General features: G+C 36.7%; 1 protein-coding gene across 1 annotated transcript in view; it reads right to left on the bottom strand.

Moving 5' to 3' along the window:
• Window positions 1-21,113, bottom strand: part of LOC124605103 (hemocytin) — a 569,639-nt gene that overhangs the window by 316,960 nt on the left and 231,566 nt on the right. The window contains exons 26-29 of the mRNA XM_047136554.1: window positions 17,804-17,924; window positions 7,510-7,653; window positions 4,672-4,790; window positions 1,204-1,334 (exon numbers count right to left, since the gene is read on the bottom strand). Coding sequence (XP_046992510.1) covers window positions 1,204-1,334; window positions 4,672-4,790; window positions 7,510-7,653; window positions 17,804-17,924 — 515 coding nt within the window. The remainder of the gene's footprint in view (window positions 1-1,203; window positions 1,335-4,671; window positions 4,791-7,509; window positions 7,654-17,803; window positions 17,925-21,113) is intronic.

Raw genomic sequence — 21,113 nt, 5'->3', positions numbered from 1 at the left:
GGTTCATATCTAGCAAGAAGCCATATGCTTGAATATTTCTGGCAGCTCAACTGCAGATTTTTCAACACTCATTTAACTTTAGGACTCTGTATCTCAGAATGAACAAAACTGGACTTGTACTACTATTGAAATAGGCCCTTTATACGTATTGATGACTGGTCATAAAATTCTCATGGATTAAAGTGGTATGCATGAACATAGTTCAAGTCTGTAGTGTTTTTCTGTCACTGTCAAATTAGATTATAACAAATAGTGGATGTTCTCAATGGCAACAAGTAAATTCAGTCAATATTAGCACCAAAGTGATATTAGTGTGGTTTTATTCCTACCATGCCACCATGATTATTGACCAAATGCCAGAGGGAGTTGCAACTGGTCAGTGGTTGGAATCATTAACTGGTTTCAACCGGCCAATGGTTGTCTTCAAACTAGAGGCACGTGCTGCAGGGAGTAATGTAGTGTTCCTGTTACACTGAATATATTGTGAACAGTATAGTCACTTTCAGATTAATTGTACCTGCTGCAAGTGATGATGTGATGTTCTTATTGCACTTTTCATGAATACTGTTGACAATATAATACGTGGGACACAAGTTTTCTTGGTAAATTTCAGTGATGAAATCTTCTCAGGTTATCAGCTGACCCATGGTGTCATCTTGTAGTAATATATCAAAGAGTTACCAATGTTACATCACTGATTGCAGCTTGTGTCTTTAATATGAAGATAAAAATACTGTTGATGATACAATATAATATTATTGAAAATGCAACAGGAACATTACATCACTGTTTGCAGCATGTTCCTTTTGTCTGAGTATGGTTACTGGCTGATCAAAAGCAGTTATCAATTTAAAAAATAATAGAACATAATCAGTCACTTTATCTACATTGACAGTGTGTCACTTTTTTCCATTGTGGAAATTTTTACAACAGACTATGGGAAAAGATGGATAAAATCTTCTCGGTTACTGGAAAACATCTATCAGTATTATGTTTTATCTACTAATGAAAAAGTTGGTGGTAATGATACTAAAAAATGTGAGACTAACCTTGAATTTGAAGTAGCTACTGTGCTGAAAAATACAATAAATGCAACATACAATAAATGCAAGAGAGAAAGTGTGTGTGTGTGAGAGAGAGAGAGAGAGAGAGAGAGAGAGAGAGAGAGAGAGAGAGAGAGACGGATAGAGAACATTAACTTACGACACAACTGCTGCGTCCTCCATTTTACAGGCACGCCATGAATGTTGCATTCATGAGCATAAGCTGCCAGAGCTGTACACAAACAGTCACAGTCTCCTCCCTGATCACAAGCACAAGAGTCGAAGATACACCTAGGAAAGATTATTGGATTATAACTCACAATTCATAATTTAATCACAGTTTAGAAATAGAAGAAATTTCCTACTATGTATTTCTTTCTTACTTATTCCTTCCACTTTCATTACGTCTGTTACCATACGTCTTTTACCATGTCTTCACTTTATTTGTTTCTTTTTTATGTGTGCACACCTAGCTTCTAATTTATATCTTAGCACTTTTTGTACTTATGTATTCTCACTTCCCTGTATGATTCGCCTGAGGCCAGTTTCAGGACATGCACCAATTACACCTGTACATTACATTGATAACATTTTCTTCATCTGAGAAAGGAGGTAATAGAAAATACATAACAAAATAAGGTCATTACATAACTAAATATTTAATTTAAATATGTGTGCTTACTAACTAGGTAACTATACTATGCAAATTGTTTCACTCATTTTGTTAATCAGAGTAATTAAGTGCATTAAACCAATAAGCAATGGGAGCTACAAAATATACTAATATCAGATACAGCAGAAAAAATTAATCTTTGTTTAAAGTTACATAACAGTATTTGGCATGATTACATCCCCTCCTCATAAAATGGCAGCAATTCAGTTCCAACTGCTGCACATGTACCAGATAGTCTTTTTGTTTGAAGACATACTGCACTAATGACTAAAGAAAACAGAGTATCACTCATACTATATAGGAGTGAAATGTGAAGATAGAAGGCAAGCTGTGGATGTGCATTTTTCAGAAGATCAACCAGCTATACACATTCAGGCAGAATAAGTAGTACAGCAATCAGTTGAGATTTGAAAATTAAATGTATTACTACACATATTAAGGGGGACATGAAGAAACAGGGAGACCACATAAAAAAGAGACCAGATGAAGAGATGGATGAATAGACCAGAAAAACAACTAACCACATGCCACAAAGGAAAACAAAATTGAAGGTCTGTTAAGACTACAATCAGTTTGGCTTTAGAACAGATTCAGGCACCAGAGAGGCAGTTCTCATGTTGTGGCTGATAATGGAAGCAAGACTGAAGAAAAATCAAGCCACATGCATGTGATTTGTTGATCTGAAAAAAGCATTAAACAATGTAAAATTGTGCAAGACGTTCAAAATTCTGAGAAAAATAGGGGCAAGCCAAAGAGAAAGATGGATAATATACAATATGGATGAGGACCAATAGAGAACAATAACAATGGAAGACGAAGAATGAAGTGCTTGGATTAAAAACAGCGTAAGACGGAGATACAGTCTTTTGCCCCTATTGTTGAATCTATGCATCGAAGAAACAATCATGGAATTAAAAGAAATGTTGAAGAGTGGGATTAAAATTTAAGGTGAAAGGATATCAATGACGAGATTTGCTGATAACATTGCTCTCCTCAGTGAAAGTGAATAAGAATTACAGGATATGTTGAATGGAGTGAACACACTAATGGGTACAGAATATGAACAGAGAGTACATAAAAGAAAGACAAAAGTAATGAGAAGTAGCAGAAATGAGAACAATAAGAAATTTAACATCAGAATTGCGGAGCATGAAGTAGATGGAGTTAAGGAATTCTGCTACCTAGGCAGCGAAATAAATCATGATACACAGAGCAATAAGGATATCAAAAAATCAGACTAGCACTGTCAATGAGGGAATTCCTGACAAAGAGAAGTCTACTAGCATCAAACAAAGGTCTTAACTTGAGGAAGAAATTTCTGAGGATGTACGTTTGCAGTATGGCTAATCAAATTTTAAAAAAATACATTTCCTAAGAATTCTAGGTGTGAGGAGGAAGATGATGTCAAATAGTTCCTGATAAATTAATAGTGAGCTGGTGAGCTATATAATATCCAAAAACAGTAGTTTAACTACAGTTTTTAAACATCAATAATTTATCTCTAATAATATTCATATAATTAACACATTTTGAGATATGAAATATCTTAAAATTTGTGATTAATAAAACTCAATGAAATTCAATTTCAATACTAGGTTAAAAACAAAGAATTCCCTGAGATTTTATGAAATTCTTGAAATTTCCCTGATTTATCCAGATCAAATGAAACTCCCTGAGAATTGAAGGTTTTCCAGACGAATTGTCACCCTGGCTTGGAGCACAGCATTATATGGTAATGAAACATGGACTGTGGGAAAAATGGAACAAAAGAGAATGTAAGCATTTGTGATGTGTTGCTACTGGAAAATGTAGAAAATTGGGCGGACTAATAAGGTAAGAAATGACAAGGTTCTTCATAGAATCAGCCAAAAAAGGAGAATATGGAAAACACTGACAAGAAGAAAGGGCAGGAGGATACGACACCTGTTAAGACATAAGGGAATAACTTCTGTGGTACTAGAGGGAGCCATAGAGGGAAAAATCTGTAGAGGAAGATAGAGACTGGAATGCATCCAGCAAATAATGGAGGATGTAGGTCACAACTGCTACTCTGAGATGTAAAGGTTCTCAAGGGAGAGAAATTTGTGGCAGGTCACAGGAGATTGATGACCTTAAAAAAAGAAAACAAATAAAGGCATATAATAAGAGAATTAAACAGGCAAAAGTGTAACATCTGAGAGAAGGTGAAGAAGAAGAAGAAGAAAGACTATTTATCATTGTTGTTTGTCATACCTGATTTCTTAAGAGGTAGATCTTTCTATTACATGTAACACTGTTTACACATTTATTATGGTTTAGAACACAATACACTATACTGCAAAATTGTTCCTTTCATTACAAAACTTAAGCTCAGATGTCATAAACTAAAGAGTTACACATGTAAGATTAGAACAGAAAAAGGACTAAATTTCCCTCTGGACAAAAACAAAATGCTACAAGAATCAGAAATAATTATAGTATCATGAATAATAAGAATATTGCGAAAATGCACATACTGTAAGAGCATTTTCCATATAGAAATAATGCAAAATCATCCACTAGGAACACAAAAAGCCAAAACTGAAGCTACTGGAAGCCCTTGAAATCAACAAACATTTGGCATTAAGCTCACACTTTGATTTACACTATCAAAAAGAGCATATTAACTCCTCTTTGCTGAACTTCTCTCATTTCGTTATACTTCTCACATATTCTCTCCCATCTTACTATTCTCATTTCCTTTTGTATTTATTTTCTTTTGATTTACAATGCATACTAAACTGCTTGATATTTTGTTGTCTTCCACAGTTCTCTACAGTTATGTGTAATCCTTGCACTTACATCAACTTGCACTATCCCTTGTGATATTCAATACAGCTTACTGCAGTCACACAATTCATAAAATGAAAACTATATAATAACATCTACTTTGCATGCACTTATAGAAAGAGCAGTGAGCAAATAATTCTAACTCACCTGTGCAGATAGGGTTCAAAAGGCACTTCAGAATGGCATCTGCGGAATACTTCAGACTTTAGTATACTACACTTCTGAACTGCCCATATTTCTCGTTCTGGGTGTTTTTTGCATGCATCCTACATGAAAAACACATTTAACTGGTTTCAAAAAGAAACTTTATGTGACAACAAATTACTAGAAAATTAAAGACTTGGGTTTCTAGTCAACTATCCAGAATGGAATAATGACAGTACTATGAAAAGGAGAAACTGCTACTCACTTATAGTGGACGTGTTGAGTTGCAGACAGACACAACAAAATGACTGCTATACATGTGTGTTTTTGGCCAAAAGACCTTCTTCTAAGATAGAAAACACATACACACACATTCACCCAAGCACAACTCAAGCACCTCAAACATACATGACCACTGCCTATGGCCACTGAGGCCACACCTCCAGCCTCAGTGGCCAGAGACAGTGGTTGTGCCAGTGAGTTGTGCTTTCACGAATATGTGTGTGTGTGTGTGTGTGTGTGTGTGTGTGTGTGTGTGTGTGTGTGTTAGAAGAAGGTCTTTTGGCCAAAAGCTCACATGTATAACAGTCTTCTTAATCACTTTACCCATCTACAAAAACTGTTCACAACATCATCGATCATGACTATATTTTTTATGTTTTTGTGTAGATAAATTGTACAGAAATACCAGCCTTCTAATCACAGTCTTTACTGATGTCATTGTTAACTTCACTACTACCATCTGTTTCCTCTCTGTCAGTATTTTCATGACTCTCCTCCCAAAGTATGTTGTTCTCAGGACCATCCAGGGTTTGGACATAAAGCATTTGAACTTTTTGATGAAAAAATCTGGTGACATTGTGTGCCATGAAGAGAAAATGAACTAATGCATAAGGCTGACTGACATATTTTTAATCTTGACAGATAGAGTGAGTGCATCATCCCCTTCTAAAAGCCAATTGGTACAGTGTTTCCAGACATGGCCTTTACAAGGCTAGTTTACAACATTAAGTATCTGCAGTTTTGAGATACTTGATTATTGAAGACAAAGTCAGTCTTCAGTGTAGCAACTTCATTCTTTACTTCAGATGTGAGATGACCTGTAAAAATCTCCACCACTAAAATAGCAGCACATTAGGTCAGTCTTTAGAAGCTGATGAGTTTTTCAGTAAAATCTTCTGGTAGTCACTGTGCTAGTGAAGTACTTCATCATACAGAGAGGCCACTTTTACATATCAACTTGTATCACCAACTGATACTGCCACAAAATTGTGTATGAGGAATGTTCATGATCTTTGGAATCTCCAAGGCCTTGAAATGGATTATTTGTTAAGAGTAAGTATCCCATCTTCTTTTACGTTTGATGAAGGACAGAAACTTAGCCTCAAATTCAAGCTACTTTTCAGCTTTTGGCTTATTCTTCAATGCTACACACTAGTGTCTTACAAAGCATAGTTTCTGCCACCTCCTCTATTAGATGTAGTCTTCAAACAATGAACAACTCCAAGTTTGAAATTTGCATCATAACTTCGAATCGGTGGAAACAAACTTTCACTTTCTAGTTAAAGAAAAACTGTACCCACCATATCATGTAAAATAACACAGCTGCAAGAATGACAATAGTCACTACCTACAGGAAATGTCAATCGCTGAAGACAGTTGAATTGTTACCTCATATACAGTGATTAATTTACATACATTAGCTATGCTGTTGACCCATTTAGAACTGAGGAAAGAACACTACAGTTGAAATTTCTTTGAAGTAAAAAGAGCTTGGTATTTCTACAGTTGCACAGATAAGCCATAAATATTTTTTGTGGCTCAATTTTGAGGAAAATGGCTTATATTTGGGCTAATACAGTAATACTCACAGCCAGAATCACCAGTTGAGTTATTTCTTAATACTCAGAACCTTTTCTATATATTTTTCTACTTTAATAGCTGTAATTCATTGCAATTTATGTTGACTGAATCAATCTCTCTCTCTCCATATTTATTTCTCTGTAACACTTATTATTTTGCAATCTTTATCTATCTCTAAAATGTATTTTTGTAGTGGGACCTAAGTTACTGTTTACTATTTTTTGTTTTGTAATCTCTATCTCTAAAATGTATTTTTTTGTTGTGGGACTAAGTTACTGTTTACTGTTTTTGTTTTGTGTTATGCATTACCGTAAATTCTGGCCAAAAGCTTGTAAAATTGACACGTTCCATATCCTGTGATAGTGTCACAACATGGATCACCGGAACAAGAGATAAATAAATAAATAAATAAAAAATCTCCATCTCTCTCAAACACACACACACACACACACACACACACACACTCACTCACTCACTCACATACATACATGCGCACACAATTGGACATAATTTTTGTTTTCATCTCTCTCTCTCTCTCTCTCTCTCTCTCTCTCAGTGAGTCCAATTTAAGATCCTCAAATATAGTCCTACAAGTAACATCATAATAGTGATTGCAGTGCACCAAGGACAAAAAATCAACTTTACAGAACAGTAGTACAGCTTTTTGATGAATTTATGATCCTTGTGGACTGGTGGCGCATTGTGCAGGTGGCACTGGGTTCAAACTACAGGCAGCACAGCTATTTTTCTGTCACTTGTCACCCCATTCATCTCTGGAAATGATTTGTTAGTGTGAAAAAAATCATGGTTTGGCATCTATGTTCCACTATGGGTCACCTATAACTGGCTGGGTAAGTCAGTTCGGTCAGAGAAAGGCAATGCCTAGTACAGCAGTGCAGCATTCCAACCAACATGCGGGCTGAGGACAGCTTTCGATTTTTTAATGTGCAAGAGTAAGAGACTTTTTACACAACTCACCACAATTGCAAATGATTCTGGACAGTATGGCTGAAGCTTCCAAGAATCGCCAAATAGTACTGGTGACACTTCACTTATACCTCCAGAAGGTGTCTGGAAATCATCAGCTTCATTGTTGTTGAAGTTTCCACAGAGGCCTTTCACCTGCATAGCAACAAACATGTTAATTTTAAGCACTTGAGAAATTAAATATAATAAATAGCATAAATATGTTAAATGTAAAAAAGTACACAAAACTTGTTCTGTGCAGGATGAAATATGCCCAAATTTAGCACAAGTGAAATTAAACCATTTTCCAGTGCATAATTAATCTCATCATGAAGAACAAGGGTGGTGGGTCGTGGGTGGTGAGGTATATATTTCATGCTAATATTGCGTAACTAAAAACTGTTTAACAACATACTGAAAAGTGAATACTTCCTGAACACTTGCAGAAGCAGTGTTAACTCCTTTCTCCAAAAATAAAGAAGACATATTTGACTGTGGAAACTACCAGAACATAACAACTCACATTTCATACCTTCAAAATCTGGGAATAAGTCCTTTAGGATTGTGTAGCTCAATTAATCTCATTGACGGAAAATCACTTGAACTGAGAGCAGGCTGTTCATACAATAAGATTAGTGATGGTAAAATCTCAAGAAAACAAGCAAAATATCTGGTTGGTCTTTACAGCTCTAGAAAAGTCTTTTCACTGAGTATCAAGAGCAATAATACAGCAAGCTATACATGCACATCATGTCTCAGAGTACTACACAGAACTTATCACTGACACGTATAACAATGCCCAAACCTGCACGAAAAGTACTCCAAGTGAATCGAAAAGCCCTGATGTAAATGTAGGTATTCATTATTGTTTAATGTTGTAAAAATTATCTGACCACAAAGCTACAGAATCCATCACCATGGAATCTTTTGTAGGCTGTTGATGTAGCCATTACATCTAATAACATTCAGAAAATTCAACATAACAAAGTACTTATGCAAAAGTAGAACTTGGATTGAGTGCATGATGCACAACTTCAGCCCCATATCATTTAAACCACAGACAGCAATCTTGATAATATCACACTTCTATGACTTTAAGCATCTGGGTCTTGTAATAGCAGAGGCCTGGTCAACTGAAGCAGATATTACTAATAAAATAACATCAGGTTGAAACCAGTGGGCCACACGGGTTTAGCCGAGTGGTCTAAGGTGCTGCAGTCATGAACTGTGCGGCTGGTCCCGGCGGAGGCTCAAGTCCTCCCTCGGGCATGGGTGTGTGTGTGTTTGTCCTTGGGATAATTTAGGTTAAGTAGTGTGTAAGCTTAGGGACTGATGACCTTAGCAGTTAAGTCCCATAAGATATCACACCCAATTTTTTTTTAAACCAGTGATGTTTGCTTTTAGGCACTTTGTGAGATGCAAAAATGCCAACAAAACCCATAGAAAAAATTAACAAAATAACTGTAAGACCAGTACTATTATGAGTGTGTCAGAATCTGGACATAAAAAAAGACTCAAGTACAGAAGTGCCATACAACAGAAATGCCCATGTGACGATGGGCAGGAGGAGTAATACTGAAAGACAAAGTGTGCAAAGAAGTAAAACAAGACAGTTTTAAGGTTATTGTTATAAATGGAAAACTCTCAAAATTCAGGTTGAAATGTCACAGTCACATAACAGAAAAACTTGATGACCATATCGTGAAAAAGTTCTCTTCCATGGCTACAAACAAGAGAGGGAGAGGAAGGCCTCAAACCAGTGGTTGACAGACATCCAAAATTATATGAAGAAGCTAAGCCTTAGTGAATATGATGCCTGTCATTTGGGTAGTTTGCACCAAATATTCAAAAAGGAGAGAGCAAATATTTCCTGATAATAGCTGGAACTGAATGTGGACTGGATGAGGTTCAGTGTGTAGTAGGTCAACCAGATCAGGCAGTTGGGGTTCCTTACGATTGTTATACCGTGTCCCTACCTAAGATATGCACTGTGGTTAAAATCAGGAAAGAAAATATTGTACACAGTGATTGATGTAAAAGGCCTGTATCAAAAAAATAAGACCATTTTTGTATTTAAAAAAAAAAAAAAAAAAAAAAAAAAAAAAAAAAAAAAAAAAAAAAAAAAAAAAAAAAAAAAAAAAAAAAAGAAGAAGAAGAAGAAAAAAAAAAACCTTTACTGCTAGGCCAAGCAAATATCCACCTTACCCTTGTTATAGTACATCTGCAGAGATACAGTTGTGAGAATAATTAACATATTTGATGAAACTGGACCACTGACATGTTACAAAGTACTAATGACTGTCACTAAAACAGAACTTTCTGAAAGAAACACAAACATTTACAGTCAAACCTAAAAGAAATTAATCAAACATATTTAATAAGGAAGTAATGCATGTCTGGAAAAAAACTTTCTGGACTTAGAACTTGCACTAAAATCTTCACTCTTTTACTTGAGCCCAAGCGTAAGAAAGTGAGTCAGTCTTGCATAAATACTATGTGAAACCCATTATTGGGATTACTACGAACACCAGCAGAATTGCAAGTGCGATAAACTTGTTGGTGGACATTACTCAGGTAATTAATTTCACATTCCTGACCTCTACATCAGAACCATTATCTTCTGCTTCGACTATTACACTCAATAGAGTAGTTGTGTTCCTTTACACCAAATATTGCCCATAACCACATACAGAAAAAACATAAGTCATTGTTGTTGTTGTTGTTGTGGTCTTCAGTCCTGAGACTGGTTTGATGCAGCTCTCCATGCTACTCTATCCTGTACAAGCTTTTTCATCTCCCAGTACCTACTGCAACCTACATCCTTCTGAATCTGCTTAGTGTATTCGTCTCTTGGTCTCCCTCTACGATTTTTACCCTCCACGCTGCCCTCCAATACTTAATTGGTGATCCCTTGATGCCTCAGAACATGTCCTACCAACCGATCCCTTCTTCTGGTCAGGTTGTGCCACAAACTTCTCTTCTCCCCAATCCTATTCAATACTTCCTCATTAGTTATGTGATCTACCCATCTAATCTTCAGCATTCTTCTGTAGCACCACATTTCCAAAGCTTCTATTCTCTTCTTGTCCAAACTATTTATCGTCCATGTTTCACTTCCATACATGGCTACACTCCATACGAATACTTTCAGAAATGACTTCCTGACACTTAAATCAATACTGGATGTTAACAAATTTCTCTTCTTCAGAAACGCTTTCCTTGCCATTGCCAGCCTACATTTTATATCCTCTCTACTTCGACCATCATCAGTTATTTTGCTCCCCAAATAGCAAAACTCCTTTACTACTTTAAGTGCCTCATTTTCTAATCTAATTCCCTCAGCATCACCCGACTTAATTAGACTACATTCCATTATCCTTGTTTTGCTTTTGTTGATGTTCATCTTATATCCTCCTTTCAAGACACTGTCCATTCCATTCAACTGCTCTTGCAAGTCCTTTGCTGTCTCTGACAGAATTACAATGTCATCGGCGAACCTCAAAGTTTTTATTTCTTCTCCATGAATTTTAATACCTACTCCGAATTTTTCTTTTGTTTCCTTTACTGCTTGCTCAATATACAGATTGAACAACATCGGAGAGAGGCTACAACCCTGTCTTACTCCCTTCCCAACCATTGCTTCCCTTTCATGTTCCTCAACTCTTGTAACTGCCATCTGGTTTCTGTACAAATTGTAAATAGCCTTTCACTCCCTGTATTTTACCCCTGCCACCTTTAGAATTTGAAAGAGAGTATTCCAGTCAACATTGTCAAAAGCTTTCTCTAAGTCTACAAATGCTAGAAACGTAGGTTTGCCTTTCCTTAATCTTTCTTCTAAGATAAGTCGTAAGGTCAGTATTGCCTCACGTGTTCCAGTGTTTCTACGGAATCCAAACTGATCTTCCCCGAGGTTGGCTTCTACTAAGTTTTCCATTCGTCTGTAAAGAATTCGTGTTAGTATTTTGCAGCTGTGACTTATTAAGCTGATAGTTCGGTAATTTTCACATCTGTCAACACCTGCTTTCTTTGGGATTGGAATTATTATATTCTTCTTGAAGTCTGAGGGTATTTCGCCTGTTTCATACATCTTGCTCACCAGATGGTAGAGTTTTGTCAGGACTGGCTCTCCCACGGCCGTCAGTAGTTCCAATGGAATATTGTCTACTCCGGGGGCCTTGTTTCGACTCAGGTCTTTCAGTGCTCTGCCAAACTCTTCACGCAGTATCATATCTCCCATTTCATCTTCATCTACATCCTCTTCCATTTCCATAATATTGTCCTCAAGTACATCGCCCTTGTATAGTCATTACAATCCTAAAAACTTTTCTCAAAACTAATAAAAGGAATTTGCCAAGGTACATCAATGTGTATTGCATTAAGTTGTAGGCATTCTTGATCACAAACCAGTAATTCTTTTTTTTTATTTCTCTTTACAAAGATCGAATTGGATATATGAAAATATGTGTTACAACTGTTAAGAATACAGTAAAACCCCATTCTATACTTTTCAGCGGACTGACCCACAAAAGTGTAAATTTCTTACTGCCAATTTCTTTACAGTGTTCAAAATGTTAAACTAAAATAATTTAAATTTTACCCCTTTAAAAAACCTAAAGTAATTAATTGTTTTTGTTTCTTTCTAACTGTAATTAGTCCTCAGTATATAAAAGTATCAATCACAAAGAAGTGGTCAATTGCTGACATACACAAATGAATGCGTGGGTTTTCCTCTTCATTCCAACCATGTCCAATGGTGTACATCAAACACGGAAGCAAAAGTCTTTCATGAAACCACATTGAGAAGCTAATGATGTTCTAATGTGAAACTTCTTATTGATAATCATTATAACATTATACTAAATAATAGGCTACTTGTAACACAATACTGGTTAAAACACTGAAGCTGGCAGTCTTTGTAAACAGAGAACAATAGGCATAAAATCTAAAGATTTTTGCTGACAAGGAGATCACTTGGTTCGTCAGGTCACACCAACCTAAGACTGCATGCCTAGTACATATTAGCATATTTCATGTGCAATTAACAATAATTTGTGAAAGCCTGTTATAGAGATGGTTGTCATCAAAAGCATTGCTTATTTGTATATATGACTTTGAAATTAAATTATCCTCAGCTTGTCAAAATCATTAAGGCAGTGATTCAGCATATTCTCCCACCCTTCCAAACACTGTGAACCTATTGTACAGGTAGTTGTGACCAAACACACTGAGAACGAAAAGCTTGCTTAAGCCACCAATACATGGAACGAGACAGCAAGATCCACTTTTTGCAGAAATATATTAAAAAATGTTAAAGGTAATTTGTAATTTTTGTAATTTGTAATTTATTTGTGTGAAACATGTAATTACATGCATAGCAATTGGTAGTACAATACAACAGTGTACAATCTAATTTTACTTTATAATAGGAACTTAAGAAAGTAGTCAAAATTATTTGTCACAGCTGCAAAGTACTAACGCGAAATCTTTACAGACGAATGGAAAAAATGATAGAAGCCGACCTCGGGGAAGATCAGTTTGGATTCCGTAGAAATGTTGGAACATGTGAGGCAATACTGACCCTACGACTTACGTTAGAAGAAACATTAAGGAAAGGCAAATCTACATTTCTAGCATTTCTAGACTTAGAGAAAGCTTTTGACAATGTTGATTGGAATACTCTCTTTCAAATTCTGAAGGTGGCACGGGTAAAATACAGGGAGCGAAAGGCTATTTACAATTTGTACAGAAACCAGATGGCAGTTATAAGACTCAAGGGATGTGAAAGGGAAGCAGTGGTTGGGAAGGGAGTGAGACAGGGTTGTAGCCTATCCTCAATGTTATTCAATCTGTATATTGAGCAAGCAGTAAAGGAAACAAAGGAAAATTTGGAGTAGGAATTAAAATCCATGAAGAAGAAATAAAAACTTTGAGGTTCGCCGATGACATTGTAATTCTGTCAGAGACAGCAAAGGACCTGGTAGAGCAGTTGAACGGAATGACCAGTGTCTTGAAAGGAGGTTATAAGATGAACATCAACAAAAGCAAAATGAGGATAATGGAATGTAGTCGAATTAAGTCGGGTGATGCTGAGGGAATTAGATTAGGAAATGAGACACTTAAAGTAGTAAAGGAGTTTTGCTATTTCGGGAGCAAAATAACAGATGATGGTCGAGGTAGAGAGGATATAAAATGTAGACTGGCAATGGCAAGGAAAGCGTTTCTGAAGAAGAGAAATTTGTTAACATCGAGTATAGATTTCAGTGTCAGGAAGTCATTCCTGAAAGTATTTGTATGGAGTGTAGCCATGTATGGAAGTGAAACATGGATGATAAATAGTTTTGACAGAAGTGAAGAGAAGCTTTCGAAATGTGGTGCTACAAAAGAATGCTGAAGATTAGATGGGTGGATCACATATCTAATGAGGAAGTACTGAATAGGATTGGAGAGAAGAGAAGTTTGTGGCACAACTTGACTAGAAGAAGGGATCGGTTGGTAGGACATGCTCTGAGGCATCAAGGGATCACCAATTCAGTATTGGGGGCAGCGTGGAGGGTAAAAATCGTAGAGGGAGACCAAGAGATGAATAAACCAAGCAGATTTAGAAGGATGTAGGATGCGGTAGGTACTGGGAGATGAAGAAGCTTGCACAGGATAGAGTAGCATGGAGAGCTGCATCAAACCAGTCTCAGGACTGAAGACCACAACAACAACAACAACAACAACAACAATAATACTTTAGATTTTAGTTTCTACAGTAGGCTATAGAAGCACTCCTCAATGAGCCACAATTTTTGATGTTTTTTGAATGTCTCTCCAGTTATTACCTTCAGTTCATTTGGCAGTGCATTGAAGTATTTTGCTCCATTAATATATGGACTGTTAGCAGTTTTTTTCAGTCTTCTGTGCATCATATGGTAATTTTGTACTTGTCTAGTATTGTGATCATGAATTTCTGCATTATGACAGGTATATTTCTTATCTTCTACAATTGATACTATTGTTTCAAACATATACATTGAATAGATAGTCAGAATTTTAAATTCTATAAACAATTCCTTACATGATGTTCGAGCATCTTTTTTGCTTAATATTCTCAAAGCTCTTTTCTAGAGTTTAAATACTCGGTCAACATGAGTTTCGGAAGCCCCTCCCCACACTGCAAGACCATATGCTACAAATAGATGTATTAAACCAAAATACATCATCCTCATTGTTTGGGTATTGACATATGGAGCTATTCTTCTTAAAACATACAGGCTAGATGATAGCCTTGCATATACATTGTCAATTTGTTGTGTCCATAGTAGTTTGCTATCTATGCATATACCTATGAATTTACACTCACTGCAGATTTTCCCTACGATATTGCTATCTTGAGAATCAATAAAAGTTTACAAATCACCAACATTGAAGGGGATTATATTTGTTTTTTGTAAGTTGACTTTTAGATTGTCATTAAAGGGGATTATATCTGTTTTTTGTAAGTTGACTTTTAGATTGTCATTTTCAAACTTTTCCTTTGCAACATCTATAAATTTTTTTTTACCTCTATGCCGAGATTAATAATATTGTTTCCCCAACAAAGGCCTGAAGTGTCATCTGCATACATTGTAATGAAGGTATCATTTTTTACTATCTTTGGGAAGTCATTGACGTAACATATAAAAAGGAAGGGATCAATTATCGATCCCTGAGGCACACCAAATTTAATAGTCCTGACCATTGATGTATAACTGTTTAATGTTTCTCCACTATTGTGTGAGATTGAGGTACACTGTCTTCTGTTTTTTAAATATGATGTGATGAGGTGCAATAATGTCCCACTTATGCCATCTCTGGCCAGTTTGGCAGAAGTACCTTATAATCAACCTCATCAAAAGCCTTTGACAGGTCTAGGAAAACTCCAGCTACTATAATGCCTTCATCAATTTTGTCAAGCGCTTTCAGCATAAATTGAAGTGTTGCAGTTATGGTGGTATGACCACTTCTGAAACCATGCTGAAAATCTCCCAGGAAGTTGTGCTTATTATAATGCTCTAACATATATTTCAGAACTATTTTTTCAATTAACTTGCTAAAAACGGAAGTTAAGGCAAGTGGTCGGTAATTTTCTACTACTTGTTTATCACCTTTTTTGTAGAGAGATTCAACAATGGCTAATTTTAGTATGTCAGGGAACACTCCTTCTTTTAAGACACTATTTATTAGGTGCATCAAGGGATATGCTAGATTGTTTTCGCACTGTTTAAGTAAAAATGGAGAAATTTCATCCCATCCAGCGGATTTTTTGTTTTTGCATTCTCTGATGAGCTGCAAAATATCCTTGATTTCAAGTTCATGGAGTTGATTAGCTTCAGAATTGTCCTCAGCAAGACTTCCAACAGGTACTTTATCTGTGGTACAAAAGTCAGATTCTATGATATCTATGAAATAGTCATTAAAAATGTTACTGATCTCTTGAGGATTGGTGACATCAATATTGTTATTAGATATCTGTATGTTGATATTACCTTTTACTTTTGTTTTACTGTATCTTATTTCATTTACTATTAACCAGCAGGTCTTGGAGATACAATCTGAATTTTGTATTTTCGATTCAGCCTTCAATCTTTTGACTTGATTGTGAAACTGGTACTTGTATTGTTTGTATTTATCCCTGTGCTCATTGTTTTTGGTCTCTCTTTTGTATCACATACATTTCTTCCATTTTTTCTTTCAGTTATTTGGTAGTATTATCAAATTCCACAGGCCTTGACTGTCTTGCCTTATTCTTATTAATATTTATCTTTCTGATGGGATGATAAGATAAGAAAGGCATCCCATTTATTATTTACTCCTTCGGCTTGAAATACTAGATGCCAAGATTCATGACCAAGGCTCTCTCTCAGTTTGGCAATGTTGATAACAGAGAGATACCTTTTGTATTCATAAATTTTCTTTGGTTTTATACAAGGACCTCCCTTTAGCACTAATAGCTGGCCTAGATGGTCAGAGATGTGACCACTTACAACAGCAGCTGTGGCAATATTTTCACAATTTGTAACAACATGGTCTATAGAGCTTATACTAGTTGGAGTGATTCTAGTGGGTATGTCTCCCAACAGATCTTTTGCGCCATAAGAATAGATACAGTCTTTGAAGCATTTGCTATCTTGGGAATCTTGTAATGTGTTGACATTAATATCCCCTAATAATATAACATTTATATGCTCTTGCTTGGACATTATTTTACATAATACTGTATCAAGGGAATTAAGAAATAATTGAAAATTTGCATTTGGTGATCTATACAATGCTAAGATAAAGTATACAACAGACAAGAATTTTAACTTAATTGATACAATTTCACACTTCAAATCAGTGGAATACACTTTTACCCAAGAGATATTTTCGTAAGATTCTACTAGGTTATTTGTTCTCAGGTAGATAGCCACTCCTCCACCTTTATGGTTAGAACAACAGTAAAAATCAGTTAATTAATAATTTTGGATTTTAAACAGGTGTGTGTTATCTGCAGATTTTTGGTGTTCACTGACAACTAGTGCGTGGGGTGTAATATCTGAAAGATAGTGGTTGAAAACATCAATCTTGTTGCCTAATCCCTCTACATTATAATGAAGGAAAGAAATATTGCTTTCTCCAGGCACATTTTGTGCATGATCATCCCCTCTTCTGCTTTTTAGTCTCCCTTATTATTTATAATGTTGCAAATATCAGTAATCATCTTAGTGAAGATCTTGGAGCCCAACCTGTTTAAGTGAGTACCATCTGTCCCCAGACATTTGTTGCATAAAAACTTATTTGGATTGATAAATATTACTCCAAGATTATTACAGGTCATGATAACATCAAAGAAAACTTAAAATGTGGGGAATGTAGTAATAGGGAATCATTAATGATGGGTTCAAAATGGTTCAAATGGCTCTGAGCACTATGGGACTTAACATCTGAGGTCATCAGTCCCCTAGAACTTAGAACTACTTAAACCTAACTAACCTAAGGACATCACACATATCCATGCCCGAGGCAGGATTCGAACCTGCAACCGTAGCAGTCGCACGGTTCCGGACTGAAGCGCCTCGAACCGCTCGGTCACCGCAGCCGGCATTAATGATGGGAAAGCATTGTATTGTGAGAATAGGAGTTGTGTTGGTACCAACAAAAATGAATGTAAAAAGTGGGAAAACATAAAATTTGGGAACTTAAAAATTGGGTTTTTCTGTATTTCATTTGGTTTCAATATTTGTGCACTGAAGCTCAGTGATTGTATATACAATGTATTAATGACTCTAAAGATTTTAGTTACCAGTCCTTTCCATCTTGGGCCCAGTTTAACATAAACTCTTGTACCACGATCCCACTGAAGTACAATATCCAAGTCTGGCACCTCAGAAAAGACAAAAAGTCCAGCCTCACGGACCTGTATCCTAAAATTGCAAATACAACATAATTAGTCATTTTATGAATAAAATCAATAAAAATAAATGATGGAAATTACATATATGAAGTCCACAGCCTATTTTACAGAGCAACCAGCAGTTTAGAAATGCAGAAAAGATGGATATTCGTGATGCTAAGAGCTGATACACTCATTTAATACAGCGGGATATGATACTCAGTTACCAAAAAAAAAAAAAAAAAAAAAAAAAAGACTGACAAAGTATATGAGAATTTTTGGTGGGTGTCCAAGGATATTAGGATGCAAAATGAGAGAATTTTTTTAAACTGCTGCTTGTATGTCATACTACCTGATTTACTTTGTTCTGGTGCACAATAGTTAATAGAGGAAACAACACACATGAATACATGAACTTGACTGACATGTTAGCTGGCACTGACAACTACAGTCTGCAGCTACCTACCATTAGAATCCCACTGCCCCTCCCTCTCCCTAACTGAGGCATGACTTTGTACCTCAACAGCAAGATTACAACCTGGAGATGAGAGACACAATGTTAACTCTTTTAGTCTTACAGATCTCCTTCACCACTATGTCAGTTGTCTCTTACCCCAATGTTCTCCAGAATACAGCAGAAAACAACATTTTTTGCTTGCTGTTGAAACAGAAGGATGTCCTGTACATTCTAAAGTACTTATAATACATACAGTCTCAATAGTAGCCTCAGCTGCTTTGCAGATGATGCAGTCATCAATAGTGAAATACCGAGTGTTCAGAAAATAACTATGCAGTGCCATGTTATGTTGTGCTAAGTAATGACTGATATGATTGTCAATTATTAATACAATATTTTCCATTGTTTTACATATTTGAACCATATATGACCAGGTATTTGTATTTGTTCACAGGTCCGGTTTGACTGAAGACCAATGTCTCGTGTGACATCATTGTGACCCAGGTCATCATGCTGATGATTGAACAAAGAGTGTTTCTTGTACAGCATGTGTTTAGCAATGGAGACAAGTTTACCTGACCAGTAGAAGCTGCATCTGCGCCAAAGTTCCCAGGAGTGAAGATGCCTAACCACAATGCTGTACGGAACGTCATCACCAAGTTTCGAAAGACTGGAAGCGTTCGTGATGCTCCAAAATCAGGCAGGCCATCTGCATCTACATCTGAAGAGAAGGTGGTGGAGGTGCAAGGCATGATGCTACAAAGTCCAGAGAAATTGGTTAGATGACTAGCTCAGCAGGCCCACATGTCTGTGGGTTCCACTCGCAAGGTTCTCCGGATGCCACTGTCTATGTATCTGTACAAAATGTCAGTCATGCAGTAACTGAGAGACACCAATCGCCCGTCATATGCGAACTTTTGCAACTGGTTTCTGTCCTTCCTGCAGGACAATGGTAAGGGGATTCTTGACACAACGTTTTTCATGGATGAGGCATGGTTTCACCACTCCAGTTACATGAATAGCCAGAATAGTCATGTGTGGACAATGGAGAATCTGCACAAATCTAAGGTGTCCCCACTGCATGATCAAAAGGTTGTTGTTTGGTGTGCCATGACTCGTAAACACATCATTGGGCAGATCTACTTTCAGGACACCATAAATGTGTTCTGGAGCCCTTCCTAGTTGAACTTAATGAGGACGAAATTGAGAATGCCTGAACCAGGATGGGGTGACTGCTCATACTGCACACATGGCGAAGAACTTTTTCAAGAACATCTTCAGTGACCGCATCATCTCTTGAGGACTCGGGCCTCTGCATTCACCTGACTTGGCTCCACCGGTTTACTTTCTATTGGGTATGTTGAAGGGAACGGCCTATGAAAGCAATACACACAACATATAATAGCTCCAAGTTGCACTGACATGTCACATTTGGAACATCACTCCCAATCTTCTGCATAATGTCTTCAAGAACATGTGGAAACATGTGCAATTCTGACTTCAAGCTCAAGGGGATCACTTCCAGCATCTCTTATAACTTCCATTACTTTAATACAGCAAGTTCTGAACTGCATAGTTACTTATTGAACACCCTGTAATACATGAATGAGTCACACAAGTTTTCAGTCATATCAAAATAAGGTTTCAAAATAGTGCAATTGGCAACTGATGTAAATGTTCAGAAATATCAAAATGTACACTTCATGGAAAGGAAAAAAATGTTTCAAATGGCTCTGAGCACTATGGGACTTAACTTCTGAGGTCATCAGTTCCCTAGAACTTAGAACTGCTTAAACCTAACTAACCTAAGGACACCACACACATCCATGCCCGAGGCAGGATTCGAACCTGTGACCGTAGCGGTCGCGCAGTTCCAGACTTCAGCGCTTAGAACCGCTCGGCCACACCGGCCGGCTGGAAAGGAAAAATTTAGTATACAATGACTAGACTATATTGGTTGGAATCAACCAACTCACACAAACATCTGGGTGTAACAATTTGTAGGATTAGGAAACGGAATGATTACATGAGCTCAGTCATAGGTGAAGAGGGTGGTAAACCTTGAGTCTTTGGTAGGATACTGGAAAAATGAAAATCAGTCTGCAAAGGTGATTGCATATTCACACTCATGTGACCCATCCCAGAATATTGCACAAATGTGTGGGACCCATACCAAATAGGACAAAACTGTATACATGCACACAAGGGCAACATGAATGGTTACAAGTTTGAATGACCGAAGTTAGAGTGTCATGGAAATTCCAAAAATCCTGAAATGGCAGACACTTGGAGATAGACACAATCTAACTGACAAAAAGCCTACTTACAAAGTTTCAAGAACTAGTATTATGTGAGAAATCTAGTAATAAACTGCAGCTTTCTATATATCACTCCCATAACAATTGTGAAGACAAGATAGGCTAATTACAGGAACACAGAGGAATCCAAGCAGTCATTCATATCACAATCCATACAGAAATGGAATAGCAAGAAGCTTTAACACATGGTACAGCAGAAAGTGCCCTTCACCATCCACTTCACAGTGGTTTGCAGAGTTTGTGCATAGATGCAGACTTTCTCTGATTGGAAAAAAGGTTGATGAGCCTGCAGAGGACTCAGGTATTCAGAGTAGATGAGAATTTTTTGTTCTCCTGATGATGTGTTGTCTGCTACAGTACACAACTTAGGGTGGTTCACTTCGAAGGTATATGATTGTCAGATCCTGAAGACATGATAAGAGAAAACAACTGAGCAGCACAGGAA

The sequence above is a fragment of the Schistocerca americana genome, chromosome 3, assembly GCF_021461395.2.
Source record: "Schistocerca americana isolate TAMUIC-IGC-003095 chromosome 3, iqSchAmer2.1, whole genome shotgun sequence".
Lineage (NCBI taxonomy): Eukaryota > Metazoa > Arthropoda > Insecta > Orthoptera > Acrididae > Schistocerca > Schistocerca americana.
This window is presented reverse-complemented; position numbering and strand designations above follow the sequence as displayed.